Source organism: Anabrus simplex, chromosome 1 (genome assembly GCF_040414725.1).
Source record: "Anabrus simplex isolate iqAnaSimp1 chromosome 1, ASM4041472v1, whole genome shotgun sequence".
Lineage (NCBI taxonomy): Eukaryota > Metazoa > Arthropoda > Insecta > Orthoptera > Tettigoniidae > Anabrus > Anabrus simplex.
This window is the reverse complement of record NC_090265.1, coordinates 1,263,221,022-1,263,237,811: the sequence shown is the minus strand read 5'-3', so window position 1 is coordinate 1,263,237,811 and position 16,790 is coordinate 1,263,221,022. Positions and strand designations below refer to the sequence as shown.

At 37.6% G+C, this 16,790-nt stretch overlaps 1 protein-coding gene across 1 annotated transcript; it reads left to right on the top strand.

The window, feature by feature from the left end:
* Positions 1-13,501: 13,501 nt before the first annotated feature.
* On the top strand, positions 13,502-16,140 carry LOC137501825 (putative nuclease HARBI1). Its single transcript, XM_068228823.1, has 2 exons — positions 13,502-13,886; positions 15,099-16,140. Exons 1-2 carry the CDS (start codon positions 13,528-13,530, stop codon positions 16,018-16,020), a joined length of 1,281 nt encoding a protein of 426 aa, XP_068084924.1. The 5' UTR covers positions 13,502-13,527; the 3' UTR covers positions 16,021-16,140.
* The last annotated feature ends 650 nt before the right edge of the window (positions 16,141-16,790 follow it).

Below are 16,790 nucleotides of genomic sequence, written 5' to 3'. Positions count from 1 at the left end.
GGGAGCAACCGCTTTTGAATAATGGGATTTCTGCCCTTAACTAAATAATTCTTCTTCCATTTGTAAACTTGTAAAACGAGGAGCTTAAAGCCCAGGATTTGTAAAAATCACTAAATTTTGGATTTTCCTTGTCTTGTTTCTAGTTTGTCATTGTACCTGATATATATATTATTGTGTCCACTCAGTGAAAGATTGTTTGAAGTTCTAAAAATGTAACATTTTACAAATTTTATTCGATTCTTGATGTTGTAGATAGACCTATTCACCCCGGCACCTTCTTTCACCTCTGCGTTCCACAGATACCCCGGAACAATTATTACTAGTACAAACAAGTGGGAACAATATCAGGAGGGTAGTCGTAATGAAGAAAAAAAGACTAGTTAAGAACGAACTCAGTGGATGAAACGGTAGTCATAAACCGGCTCTCTTGGTGAGGTCATGTGAGATGAATGGACGAGGATAGGTTAACCAGGAGAATAATGGACTCTTCTATGAGGGTACTAGAAGTAGAGGGACTTCAAGGTGACAATGGTTAGACTCAGTTTTACATTGTTTAAAAATAAGAGATATTGAGCGAAACGAGGTCACAGGGCTAGTTGGAAATAAAGCATTGTAGAGACACGTAGCTAATTCACAAAGCCTTGCAGACTGAACGCTGAAAGACATAACATTCTATAATGAATATGTGCGTGTGCGTGCGTGTATGTGCGTGTGTATTTATGTACGCATGCATGCATTTAATAATAATAATAACAATAATAATAATAATAATAATAATAGTGTTATTGGTTTTACATCCCACTAACTACTCTTATGGTTTTCGGAGACGCCAAGGTGCCGGAATTTAGTCCCGAAGGAGTTCTTTTACGTGCCAGTAATTCTACCGACACGATGCTGACGTATCTGAGCACCTTCAAATACTACCAGATTAAGCCAGGATAGAACCTGCCAAGTTGGGGTCAGAAGGCCAGCGTCTCAAACGTCTGAGCCACTCGGCCCGGCAGTGTATGTATGCATGTGTGTATGTATCTATGTATGTATGTATGTATGTATGTATGTATGTATGTATGTATGTACACTGACTGACAGAGCAAATGCAACACCAAGAAGGAGTGGTCAGAACTTTATGCCAATTGCAGGGTAGACTGACGTCACTGAGGTATGCTCATGATGTGAAATGCGCCGCTGTGCTGCGCACGTAGCGAACGATAAATGGGACACGGCGTTGGCGAATGGCCCACTTCGTACCGTGATTTCTCAGCCGACAGTCATTGTAGAACGTGTTGTCGTGTGCCACAGGACACGTGTATAGCTAAGAATGCCAGGCCGCCGTCAACGGAGGCATTTCCAGCAGACAGACGACTTTACGAGGGGTATGGTGATCGGGCTGAGAAGGGCAGGTTGGTCGCTTCGTCAAATCGCAGCCGATACCCATAGGGATGTGTCCACGCTGCAGCGCCTGTGGCGAAGATGGTTGGCGCAGGGACATGTGGCACGTGCGAGGAGTCCAGACGCAGCCCGAGTGACGTCAGCACGCGAGGATCGGCGCATCCGCCGCCAAGCGGTGGCAGCCCCGCACGCCACGTCAACCGCCATTCTTCAGCATGTGCAAGACACCCTGGCTGTTCCAATATCGACCAGAACAATTTCCCGTCGATTGGTTGAAGGAGGCCTGCACTCCCGGCGTCCGCTCAGAAGACTACCATTGACTCCACAGCATAGACGTGCACGCCTGGCATGGTGCCGGGCTAGAGCGACTTGGATGAGGGAATGGCGGAACGTCGTGTTCTCCGATGAGTCACGCTTCTGTTCTGTCAGTGATAGTCACCGCAGACGAGTGTGGCGTCGGCGTGGAGAAAGGTCAAATCCGGCAGTAAATGTGGAGCGCCCTACCACTAGACAACGCGGCATCATGGTTTGGGGCACTATTGCGTATGATTCCACGTCACCTCTAGTGCGTATTCAAGGCACGTTAAATGCCCACCGCGACGTGCAGCATGTGCTGCGGGCGGTGGCACTCCCGTACCTTCAGGGGCTGCCCAATGCTCTGTTTCAGCAGGATAATGCCCGCCCACACACTGCTCGCATCTCCCAACAGGCTCTACGAGGTGTACAGATGCTTCCGTGGCCAGCGTACTCTCCGGATCTCTCACCAATCGAACACGTGTGGGATCTCATTGGACGCCGTTTGCAAACTCTGCCCCAGCCTCGTACGGACGACCAACTGTGGCAAATGGTTGACAGAGAATGGAGAACCATCCCTCAGGACACCATCCGCACTCTTATTGACTCTGTACCTCGACCTGTTTCTGCGTGCATCGCCGCTCGCGGTGGTCCTACATCCTACTGAGTCGATGCCGTGCGCATTGTGTAACCTGCATATCGGTTTGAAATAAACATCAATTATTCATCCGTGCCGTCTCTGTTTTTTCCCCAACTTTCATCCCTTTCGAACCACTCCTCCTTGGTGTTGCATTGTCACTGTCAGTGAGTGTATGTATGTGTTGTGACCGTATACAGGTCTCGGCTGAGTGAATATGGGTCAGTGTGTTAGCTTTGGGCTAGCTTTGTCGGCGTGGCGCGCGTGTCCTTGGCCAGGTGATAACCTGTTTTTGAATCGAAGGGGTAGCTGGCTGACTTGAAAGAAAAAAATAAATGCGGGCGAGAGATGAAAACAGCCAGAATATGTTCGTCTGCAGTCACATCGATTTATAATGAAGGAAATATTTATAATATCTTCGGTGGCGTGATATGCATAATTAAGAAGGTACACATGAATTATATTTGACTGGACCGTGTTAATAATGTCACGTGTGAATTATAAAAATTAATAACTGAAATTTTACTTAATTTCAATGGTATTCCGGCAGAAATTAAGGTGAAATTATTTAATCAAACCCAATAAGAATTCAGTACTTGAATTGACTTCACTTCCTACAACAAGTGCCACGCGACGACACTTAAGGCAAGTCATAAGAGTACAAGCTCTCACATATTCATGGTTTACTCACTGCAGTCACTTCGTTCACTTCGCTAGCTGGATTTCAACGCAAAACCTCAGTGGGGATACTATCATCAGGGATAGTGGACTCATTCCTGTGTTGGACGCTTTCTTCGGATTAAGCAAACCTACGACCTGAATTAGTGCAACAAACAGACGTCGAAACAGCAGATAAATCTTAAATGTATGTTTTCTTTTCATCATAAATTGCAAGTGTGCTCAGGATTTCTCTTAATTCATTTGATACAAGTTTCAGCAATCTTCCGAGAGTGTAAACGTGGAAGAGGACCTCTACATTATCATCGCCAGAAGATGGAAGTTCATGCCAGAGACTCCACACATTTCGTCATGAGATTCTAAGCCCATCGACCAGCGTCGGCAGCGGAGAAATGCAAGAACTTCAGCCTTAGAATGTGTGATTGAGGACCCCAGAACTTCGACATGAAGACTACAAAATGTTAAGTCGACAATGTCTATGTAGCTCATTATTTCTACTCTTAATCTTTCTTTAGATTTGGTCTATAATATCTAGTTGATATATTTTTTCACGGTGTTTCACTGGTTATTTCTTATGTGTGAGATAGGACTTGTAGCTTAATTTGCATACTTGCTTGATTCATGACCACGGGTTGTTGAGTTCGAATATGATGGATCAGTTGAAGTTATCCATGTGTTATCAGAACCACCCTTTCTCGTAGTACGAATTTCATTATGATAATGAGTTAATCTGTGTCAGATGAATTTATCGAGGTGATATTTTCCCAATATTTTTAACATTTTCATGATAAATTGGACTTATACTCGTACCTCGTGGTAGCGATAGCATGTCATCAGGATATTAATTCCGAATCGAGTGTATGGATTTATTTAGAGTACATCCGTTGTGGTATATGATTACTAATGGATTATTATTGAATCATCGAGACAAATTCAATGAGGATAAGACTTGTTTTGGGACGATAACAGGTTCTAATAATTTTCCTGACTACACATTGCGTGATAAGTGGTTACGATGAGTTATTGAGGCGTATAGTTTCAAACATGGCCAAGTCCATTGAGCTGTTTTTTTCAGGAGAAGCAAAAAAACTCGTTTAGGGTATTAATTCATATATATTCTGACACTTTAATCTTTATGTTGCTTAGCACAGGCTTCTGATTCATTACCATACAATTTTACAGTCTAAATATATTACATGAATTGAAAAATGTATTTAAAATTTGGACTTGACCATGTTTGAAACTAACTTTGGGTCTTGGCCGATTTTGAAACTTACGTAAGAGGACTTGGCCATCTTTGAAACTTAGATTAGAAAATTTGGCCTAATACCCAAAGAAAAAAGAAATCTAGATTTGGCCTATTTTCCAACTGTGTTCATCTTGACTTTATTTAGAACCAATATGATTAAAAATGATATAAGATTTAGTGAAAAATCTTTAAAGATTATTATTTTTAAACATTATGTTTGTGTAAAATTACCCAACATTGTAGAGCCTAATTAACATTTAAATAGTGTATATTTTGCAAATATATGGATTCATGTAGCTACTTCAATGTATATTCTTCATATTATACCTATTCAATACCGTCGCGCCTTCGAAACACATCACCGAGCCTTGATTGATTCACCACTAACAACACGTTGTTGATTGTACTCATCTCAGCTGTCTTTCCCTCTTGCGCTTCAAGATGGAAAGATCACGTTGCCGCTTTCTGGTATGGCGTTTATTAAATTCCTCCATTTTATTGCACAGCAAATATGAATACTATTAAAAATGACCAATTAATTATGTATATATGTATTATTTATAAAATATTTATTAAAATACACGCAAACAAAACCACCACATGTGACTCGAACAAACGTCAGGCCGCCGTGTTACCAGAAGAAAACACGTGACTGGATAGCGCAGGATTATTGGCCCGTGCGGTTTAACAGGAACTTGGCCGACTTTCATATGAAACCTCATTCTTTGCTGCAATTGTAAATGTGATCTGGCCGGATTTGAGACCCACTTTCGTTCCCGTTGTATTCATCTTGTAAAGAGGAATCTATGGAAGTCAAAACATCAGAACGTGAAAAAGATGGACTTGGTCGTGTTTGAAACTATACGCCTCTATTGTCGTCATTATGATGTTGTACTGTACGCGTAATTTATGCGGGATTGGTACGTGCGATATGAGTCTTTGTGATATTGAATTTTCACGTGTTAATGTAGTGATATTTTTATACATGATGTTGATCATGGTATAATGTAAATACTGAATCTTCGAGATTATACGAGGTGTAGTCAATGTAGTAATCTCTTCTGACGATAAGGATAAATCCATGTTGATCGATGTACTCCATAATTCAGGATAATATCCTAATTATGCTCATAGAAGTCAGGAATTCTAAGTTGAAGGTACGTGTAAATCTTATTGGAGGACCTTAGGTCTGGAAAATAGATCCTCAATCGAATATCTTAATAAGGTTACAGTTCGGAACCAGGCGAGCTCACTTTTCGATGTCATATTTCGTACTCACGTGGAGACTTTATCTTTTAATATGTTGAAACGAGGTAATGGAAGAGTGGTGATATTGATTAATACCCGAATGTGACGTGTGGATATTGTAGATATTTCTTTCTTTGACATTTTTCAGTAGCTGGTCGTAGATTTAGAGATTTTCTAGTGTTAAGACATTTATTTTCTATGCATTTGTGTTGTGGTGATGTGTGACACTTCGATGGTGTTAATTCACTGTGTGGACAGGATTTCCACATTGAGGAAATATATTTTTTCTATTTATTGATTTTTCCGAGGAGTCATGGTGCTAATTTTTGTTCGTATAGTGACTAAGCAATAATAAATTTTGTTGTTAGTTCTCACGAGGAGATAAGTGGGAAGACGTGAACAGATATACTCGACGTCTCGAATTAACTTTCAGAAAACAAAGGCAAATTTAAATTTTCATTCAGGTGTTAATAAAATTATGATGAACGGAATTTCACTAATATTTTGTCAAAATAGTAAACTTGCTAATCTTGGATATTTTCTCTTATACACTCCATTAAAATTTAATGCATTTTTCCATATTGTTCGAGGAATGCTACGCAAGGACTCATTTTTCAAATATATTACATTTTAAAGAACTAACTGAATATTTTCAAACAGAAAAAATGATAATGTTATATTCAACACTCTGTTAGAATAGTAGGGAAAATTAAGTTACGTATACCATCCCATTTGTTAGTATTTTTGTCACATCAGGATCAGTAGTAAATTAACGTAACGTAGCGATCATTTTCATCATCATAGATGTCAGGATGGCAAATATTTTATTTTATTTGAATAAAAGTGTGATATGTTCTCTATACTTAAAACATTCTTATTTTCCGAACCTTAAGTCAATCCGGCCACTTGCATTTATTACGTCAGGAGTCCTGTCGAACTGAGCACCCCTGGGGTGTCTCTTGTTCACCGGCAGACCTAGTACGGGGACAGTATGTATGTATGTATGTATGTATGTATGTATGTATGTATGTATGTATGTATGTATGTATGTATGTATGTATGTATGTATGTATGTATGTATGTATGTATGTATGTATGTATCGCCCCCTATTTACCCAGTCTAACTCAGCGAGCATACGAGAGGTCCCAAGATGAACCGTTCGTTTGTTAGCTGTCCCAATTTTAGGGGCATTTAAAGGACAAGGGTTGACGACAATACAAAAGAAACAATTTAATAACAGGCTTGACATTTATTTTGGGATATGCACATATAATAAAATTTAACAAAACTTATCTCCTTCTGGACGTTGCCTTATTAACTCACGAATTTATAAGTGTTGAATAAATACATAAATAAATTCACAATGCTGGATTGACGCTGACATATCTGGACTATTCTGCAAAAGAATAAAGAAGAAAAATTAGCCTTCTCTTCTGGCTACTGCAAAAATGAAAATAGATGGGTGAACTCCAGCCTAATAACATCCACAAATAATCTGTGATATCTTAAAGCATAATAGCAGCTGCATCATTTTAAGAGCAAAAAATATTAAATATCCACTTAATGGATGAACATGTGCTCCTAAATCTAATCTGTACAATATTTTACAGAAAAACACTCGACTCTATTTCAAATGAGGATAGTTTCTCGCTAACACAACTTAAGATTATTAATTTGAAAATAGGAATTATTAATATGCGTTGAAAATCATTATGTGAATATTTAGAGTCCATTATGCCATTGCATAAACTTTTATAAACGTTAGCTACATTTCAGATTGCAGTACTTTTATATATTTTAATTTTCTTTGCTTTTACTTTCTTATTCAGAAAATATATCGATCTTATTCAATTAACACAAAATCATGTTAACACTGGATTAAATCTGCCACTAATATTTGCCTTGAGAATCAAACAACAATCCACAATAAATGAACAAAGCACAGACAACGCTGTAATAATCTGTTCCACTGTGATGAACACGTGGTCAGATTAAGAACCACATTTCAAATAAATAGCACTGAAAAATATCTCCAACTACAATCACATTCATTCCATGCACACAGTATACTCGAATTTTATTTACAAATTTTCTCCGAATCCTAGGCTTTGTTTTTATCCATGTCTATTATGGGGAAGAAGGTTGAATGCCATAGAATGATGACCTGTTAAATTCAATACTCACAACATCTGACGGGACTTGTGATTGTACAAGAATTATCACTAAATTGAACATTGCTCTAACATTACAACGGCGATATATTCAAAATCAATTTTATTATTCAGACTGGGTAGAAACAATAACTATGCACATCACCTGGGTTAATATTGACTAGGCTATACTCTAACACGTGACCATTTAGTGTCCATAAATTATTATTCCTAATGTTGAAATACATTTCAACACGTGCTCTACTTTTATCGAAATGCATTGTAACCCATTACTAATGCTTCCAAAATTATATATAATTGCCCGCAGGTTTACCATTTTCCAGGTAAATACAACTACAGTTGAGCACAACTTCACGTACTCCACATGAACAACTCTAACTTAATTCATCACTCACGACATTATATTTTCATTTAACCCAATTTCCAATTATTTGTTATGATTAGCATTGATTTTTAAGTCTACCATCGACGTCTGAAATGAATATTTCTAGAAGATGACACAGTCTGCAATATCGCGTGGCAATACAGTGAATGAAACACAACATAAAATTAATCCCACAATGTTTCAAAAGATTTAGAAATGAATATTTTACATTCTCATTTATCCGGGAGGGTAATGATTATTAAGCCTTATTTTTAGGAATTGCACTGAGGTAGCAACAATTTTAGAAGACAAACTATTGTACATCTACTCTAATAGAACCCAATACACACATGTTCACACTCAAAGCTACCTGTAACTGAGTCAGAATGAAGTATGAAAATATCTCAAAAATACTCAAAATTAATAGAAATACTACTCTACTGAAGAAGATCGTTAAATTTTCTAAATAGGACAGATAATATTACAAAATTGTATTTAAATTTCCCGATGAAACTCGATTCCCGCCTGCGGTCTGCTATGCTCCTTTGATGCCCGTCATGTCCTTCCTTCGATGCCTGCGACGCTTACATATTTAGTGCCACATATTCGTAGTAGATGTCGAATCCCACGTTGAATGAGTTGTTCATCTTGAATTTACAGACAACATTGAAGAACTGGTGCTGTAGTAATCCTGGATCTGTAGTCCTCTTATCTGCACGAAGTTAGTAACCTGAAACTGACAACGAAATTTACAAAGTGTCCGTGCCAGCCCAGAATGAATATTGCAAGTTCACACGAAACTTAACTTGGCTCTCGGTGAAGTTCTCGAAGAAAATAGGGGAGATTTAGGCAGTATCACGGGGTTAAAATATCCTTGCGGTTGGAGGTGTGGCTGTTGGAAAAATTACTACTGGCGTTTTTATTTCATATTGCTTCTCATAATTGGTTCACTAGTTTAGAAAACGTTTCACGTCACGCACACTCCGTAGACACTAGTTTAGCCTTGAGACGGGCCATCATATCACGTGATCTCACGCACACACTCTCCCGAACAGGGTTAAAAGAAAAATAGAACAAAAAGACTTCATCTCGCCGCACACCTGGCTGAATGAGATAAGAGACTGTCGCCACAAATAACTTGAAAACACATCTCGTATGAATCACACTGGCTATTAACAGACAAATAACTATTTATGCGGAAGACACAATTTGGTGACAGTATGTATGTGTGTATGGATGGATGGATGCATGCATGTATGTATGTATGTATGTTAAGAACTAAAGAAACCTTCTTCTGATTCAAATGGTTAGAAACCCACATCATTTCTGAGTAAAGTGTATCATTCCACTATTCAAGATTTTAGAAATGAATTCCGAAGAATAGTTCAATCTCAAAGACTTCTCATTTAATGCGTAAAGTAAAATGTGTGGCAGTTTTCCGTTCAGAACATAAGCCCAGCTAATAAATGGGACGCCACGAATCTTCTTCAAAGCCTCATGGAGATTTGTAGTTTCTCGACCATGAAACACGGTCTCCAACTCGATATAATTGAATTATCTAAATATTCTCTCTTTCTCTTCCCTCTCTCACTCTAACATTTGTCACGGACTGCACCGCTATTAAAATCTCTACGTTATGTTTTATCCTTTCAAAATGTCTTTCTCCTTTTTTGCTCATTCTCAGAAGTATTTCATAGGATCTCCACTGAACCTATTATATCCAAATATTAATTAAGGTTTAAATTCTTCCTGTCGTTAAAGAACCATAAATAATTGAAGTTATATTCAAATGGTTTCATTCTTTTTGCTAATTGTATCTGGTGCTGAGTAATCGATCCGCAAGCAGAATCAACCCTCACTTGTAGAACGCAACCGTGAAAAAAGTGAGTGAAAAGTAATTCCAAGTTAACAAAACGATTTATTGTGCTCGCTCGAAAGAAAGAACAGACTTCCACACCATCTGCGATGCCACGCTTACTAAAAAGTTTGAATCGTACCAAAATGACGTTCTAATTGCTGGCAACTATTTACGTCAACATGTAGTTGGTTTCTTATCATCAATCGCCTTCACCAGTTGTTGTTGTTCATTCATGTAAGGTGCTGTCTAGAGGAGGTAATAGAAAACATTTGAAACGAGTTTTCTTCATCTTGAGAGGTACAGGGTTCTTAAGTTTACTCTGCCTCTACCAACAATTAGTACCAGGTTAATACCAGGCGTTAAAGGGAACCTGACCTAACGACTCTATTCCATTTAGAACTATTTATTTATTTATTTATTTATTTATTTATTTATTTATTTATTTATTTATTTATTTACGTTGCTTGGCTTGGTATATTTAATACTATGAAACGTTATCTTACACTACAACAAGGTGGTTAAAAATATTAATGTAATAAACCTTAACAGGAAATAATTTAAAGAAAAACCTATAAAATAATAACAACTGTATTATGACTTAAATAATAATAATAATAATAATAATAATAATAAACAAAAAAGGAACAGAAACAAAACAATAAGTACCACCATTCTTTCTTTCTTAATCTGCTTACCCTCCAGGGTTGGTTTTTACCTCGGACTCAGCGAGGGATCCCACCTCTACCGCCTCGCATCCTTCAAACAAAAAATTAAAAGATTCCTTTGAAGTCCTCTCCAGGTTTCCATTTTCTTTCGTCCATCCAACCGTCGACCTTCCTTCTTCCTAATTTCTGTAACAGGCACTCGGCAGTTATCGTCGTCATTGTTGTTACATTGTTATTGTTAATAATTGTTAATTTATTGTTGATACTTAATATTGTTGTTTATACCTTTGTTATCTTTTATACTTATTTAAACTTATTATTATTATTATTATTATTATTATTATTATTATTATTATTATTATTATTATTATTAGTGTAAAATGGTCCTCCGGGCGCTGTATCTAATAATTAAATATATAAATAAAAACATAAAAAAGTAAGATCATTCTTGTCTTTTTGCCCCTTTCAGAAAATAATGGAGAATTGCTTGCACCTGTGCTGCATATTTGACAAAATGGCGATAGAAATTTATAACACCTAGAAAAGTATGGAGTTCACCCACTGGGTCAGTTTAAGTATTGTTTCACCTGCTTTTCCTTCTGGAACCGGCTTAGATTCTTCAGCGTGAATAGTCTGGGAACATAGCATTGTTCACATCTGATGATTGCCGAAATGGTGGCTATCGACTACGCGGGTTGGGAGGCTCTTGCCCAAAGGCTTCCTCTAATATTCCTACAATCTTCGCTGTAAATACTTCAGTCACGACGGAGGAAAATGTGACTTCAGAGTAATCATTGTAAAATTAAATTAATGTTAAAGTTTTAAGAATCCTAAACGTTAATATTGCTGCATTACCATAGTATGTATTTCACTGCGATTAAATGTAATTCTGCAATTTATACGGAACAGCCAGGCTATGAAAGCCCATTATTTAAGAAGACTTCATCTATCACTTAAGGTAAAGGGGAGACCGCTTAAGACAAATTATAGCCAATATTCGTTTTTAAAGTGGAACACGTTAATTGCAGAAGCGGCAGTCTTAGAGTCTCTTTCCGAAATAATAGGTTACTGCAAGGTTTTGCAACTGTATAGTTCCTCTATAACACTGTAACAATCATTCTGTTAGTGGTTTTTTTTTCTAGTTGCTTTACGTCGCACCGACACAGATACCGTAATCACTAGCAGCGGATTATAATAACTTATAATATTTAAAATATGCAAGCAAATATAACCTAAAAATTATTCAAATATGACCCAAAAAGACAAACAAATACCTTACAGATCAATTAATGTATAAAAAGGATGATTTTAAAGTTTTACATTTGTAATGAATTGGTTAAATATGAATTAATTATTGGCATTACAACTAACATCTCATAGTCACTGTTGGTTATATATTATTTATATCATCTATCAGGGTGTTCTTTCATTTTGCCTTCATCTATAGCAAGTTATGTACTCTCAAAGAAAGTAAAATATAACGGTCAGTGACGAAGTACTTGGCTAGTGTCTAATAAGTAAATTATTTGTAAAAATGAAAATAAAATAACCGTACCTGACATAAGTTCCCACTTTCAACGAAGTTACAATGGATAATCACGTGGATTTTCAAACTGACAAACTGGAAGCCTCTTCGGTTGTCAGACATGATTTTTTTATACCTGAATAAATTCCGCTTAACATCACATGGTATTATGGGAGCAAATCTGAATAAAGTTATTCCATCCGGGCACAATTCTGGTTCAGAATCCCCAAATTTTGATTCGTGTCCACACACATATGTTGCGAACTGTAGAATAACCTACATTAGAAAACAGCACTCTTTCCAGTTTTACACTAATTGTAGGCTATCAGCCACTTCAACTTTTGCTCACTTTAAATCATCCTCAGTTTGTTTTACAGTTGCCAGTGCATCACAAAGTGGAAGCCCTACAGTTTCAAGACGAGTGATTGATGTTGACATTCCGCCAAGTTTGATGTTATGTATGCCAAGTCTCTGATCAAGCTCTTAGAAGAGATGAAATCTTGCGCAATTTTAATATATGACGAATCGTAAGGATCAAACTCTTGAATTACTCTCTCAAAGGAATCATAATTTCTGCAATGATATTGAGTAGCATCGAGCCATGTCCCCCAGTGAGTAAATATAAATTGAGGAGGAAGGGGATGTTTCTTTCATCTTCTGTACTCAAAGTGGAGCTTTCAGGAATATTTTCTTCCCGTTAGAAATTAGCCTGCCTATGTCGGGGTGGTAACTTCGAACCTTTTCTTCCACTCTATGCAAACCATGTGTGAGACACATAACACGGACCATTCTGGGATAAAGTAGTTAAGTCATTTCCCTGCCTTGGTCATGCACGGGGTGGCATCGATTACAAACAGGAGGATGTTTTCTCTCTTTACACCATGTGGCCAATGTGGCTTCATAGTATCATCAAACAGCACTGTAATGGCGGAATGGTTTACTTTCTCCAGAACTTCACATGTTAGAAGAAACACTTCACCACGCCATCCTCTTTTCATTACACCAATTATAATGTTAGCTACGTATCTTCCATCTGCATCGGTTTTATCGTCCACCGAAACCCATATATTACTGCTGAGAACTGTACATCTTCATAACAAGAGGTTATTTTTTCTAAGTGTTGATTCATTAAGAATTTTCTTACTAATGTAATTCTCCAAGAAGGATCTGAATCTAGCACTATTTACTTTTTATAGTGATATGGGAATAAACCATCATCATGAAGAGATAATTACAAAATTCCGAAGTATTATCTAATGAGACCGTATTTGAAGAAGCTCCATCAAAAAGCAGATGCTGCCTGTTCTCCGTGACGGAAAAATCTTGTTAAACCCCTTGGATGCTTTACCATTATACAGTGTTGTTGCACAGTAGTGAGGCCGCACACCGGACGCGTCAACATCTGCAACGCAACATGAAAAACGACTCGCTTGTTTGTCGCACTCGTGATGCAGACTTGTAGCCGCACACCGGAGAAGCATGTGTCTGCATCAATACGCTACGCATTATCAGCTGTTAACATGGCCTCCTCGAGTGAAGATGATGTTTTGCTGTACATGTGGTTGAAATTGCGTAACAAGAGGAAAAGAAAATGGATTCATGATTTTAATATGTCGTGTGCTCAACATGGTGCTTATACCTTAGCGCATGATTTACTAAAAGATCCGGTAAAATTCCAGTCATACTACCGAATGTACCCCGAAAGCTACACAGAACTTCTTCAGAAAATTTCTCCATTATTAAGAAAACAAGACACAAACTACAGGAAGGCTATAAGTCCTGATGAAAAGCTACTTATAACACTAAGGTAAGTTCAAAGCTTAGAATAATAATTTGTTGTTAAAATAATTAAATTATTTATTAGATGATGAACACAGCTGCGAAATTGTTCATATTGACAAAGTATATAAATAATATGTATGCAATGTTTTGGTTTTTTCACTTATAACTTCATACCATACAGTGCTGTCTTTGTAACTACGTCTTATCAGTATGAGTGATCACGTTCTTCCTCGTTTTCTTGTGGTAAATTCTCTGCATAGAGAGAATGGTGAGATAGTATATGAGGAGCCCGTCTGACCACCGTAATGCAATACGGAAGTTGATGGATGGGAATGAGTATCACTACACTGAACATTCCTGGCTGATCCGTACAGCATGTCATTTAATTTTTGCTGCACAAACAACTTAAATGAGCTTTTAGCTGCAGGTGATAATTTAGCCACATCTGGTAGCAGGCTTTTGAAAAACAACTCATCAGGGTTATTACACTCCGCTTCAGCCGTACGCTTTGTTTTCATCTGAATATATGAAGAGAAAACTTCGTCAATATCCATTTTAATGGCGCTTCTTTTTGTATCTCTTCTACGTGTTCGAGGTAGCGGCTGCATAATTTCTTGAGCACTATTCTCCTCGTCGTTTTCTTTTGTCATGGCCACTGATGATGGTTGTTCCTCTGTAGCAGATTGCTCCTCTTCATACGGATTTTCTACGTTTCCCACTTGTCTTCTTGATTTCGTAAATGGTGTCAAAAACGCCAAGTAGTCTGCAAGATAGTAGGGCTTTTTGGTTACTGCTGCTGAACCACTGGTAGGAGCTTGCCTTAAGTATCTGGACCAACAGTTCCTACAGTTTCTCCATTTGTCTTTACAGGTGGCCACTGCAATGAGAAAATACACTTATTATTATTATTATTATTATTATTATTATTATTATTATTATTATTATTATTATTATTATTTTATTTATTTTATTTCATATAAAGGATGTCCTTGAGGCCAGAGCCCTATAGTAGGACTATACATACAATAGCTATACCAATGAATGCTTATTAACACATAAAAAATAAATTCACAACAAACATTTTATAACAAAAACAGTGCAGTTCAATGATATTAAATTTATAGAATCTGTGTATATGAGTGCAATTGTCAATAGTTTAATTTGGCTAAAATAATTTTTTACAAGCTTTTTAAAATTTAATTTAGCAGTAATAGTATTCATGGTCCTTTATTTCCAGGTACTTAGCTACTGGCAACAGCTTCAGATGCTTGAGCTTTCAGTTTAAAAGAGGAGAAACAACAATCGGCAAAATTGTGGATGAAGTGTGTTCGGCAGTATGGACAACACTTCAACCTGAGTTTATGCCTGCACCCTCAAAGGAGTTATGGGAGAATATTTCCGAAAGATATTTGGAACTCTGGAATATGCCTAACTGCATTGGTGCCATAAACGGGAAACACGTTCGTATCCAGTGTCCGAGAAACAGTGGCTCATCCTTCTATAACTACAAGGGCTATTTTTCTATTGTTCTATTAGCTTTGGTTGATGCAGATGGACTTTTCATTGTTATAGAAGCTGGTGACTATGGCAGAAACAGTGATGGTGGCGTGTTGCGAAACTCAGCTTTAGGAAGAAACCTTCAGCAGGGCACACTGAATATACCTGATCCCAAGAGGCTACCGAAAGATGATGATCACTGTTCACCATTTCCTTATTTTTTCGTTGGTGATGAAGCTTTCCCATTACAGAAGCATATCATGAGACCCTATCCGCGAAGAGAACTTACAAATGAAAGGCGGATTTTTAATTATAGGCTTAGCAGAGCTAGAAAGAGTGTAGAATGTGGTTTTGGAATGCTTGCTTCTAAATTTAGAGTTCTCGGTACAGCTATAGCCTGCAAACCTGATAAAATAGACAACATAATACGAGCAATTTGTGTTCTGCATAACTTCGTTAGACTAAAAGACGGCGTTTTTAGTGAACCGAGTGTAACAGATAAGGATGAAAATACTGACAATACGATGCGTGTGTTGCAGAGATTGCAACCCTGCAACAGAAGAGCAACAGTTGAGGCTGTTGAATTAAGAAATCACTTGTGTTCTTACTTTATGAAACCAAACGTAGCCCTTTCTTGGCAGAATAAGTACGCTATAGAATAAATATAAATATAGCTGCACTATACATTATCAGTAATTCTGGTTGCGCAAGAAATGTTTATTCTTACATAATTAAACATGTAATTACTGTACATGGACCTAATTAATAAATATGTTACTGAATGTAAGTTACTTACCATTTAAATTTAATTCTTTGGACACTGCATGCCACGCTTTATCCACCTCGTTCTTATTCGAATGTCCTGGTAGCGAATAATCATATATTATTCGATATTTCTCCACGGATTGCACTAATTTAATGTTGATTTGTTCTTCATTCATGCTGGCACTTGTGTTCACTGGCACTGCTCAGAAAAAGCAGGAACAGAACTATACGAGAAGGTGTTTGCTTAAGACATGACGCATAGAAATGGAACATGCAGTGTCTTATCGCTCGTGTCTGCAGCAGGATGCTGATGATATCATCAAGACGCAGACCGCTGTGCGGCGATTTGTGTTTTTCCATTGCTTATCACTATGCTCCTTTCTGATGCGTCATGTCTCTGTGTCGCTGACGTGACTTGACGCGTCCGGTGTGCGGCCTGCCTAAAGCGATTTTGAGCCGACACCTTAACTTCACCATCACTACTAAAATCTGTTCCTCAAATTCGTGAACGAATTGCCTCAGTTTCGCAATCTCTGAACACTTACCTTTAGGCATGTTGGAATCACTCTGCAATACAGAATTTGTGATCTCAAACCAAGGACAGCAGAATGATAGAAAGGAGGTTAGCTTTTCCAGCAAACAAAATTCCTGGCAACGTGACCATTCA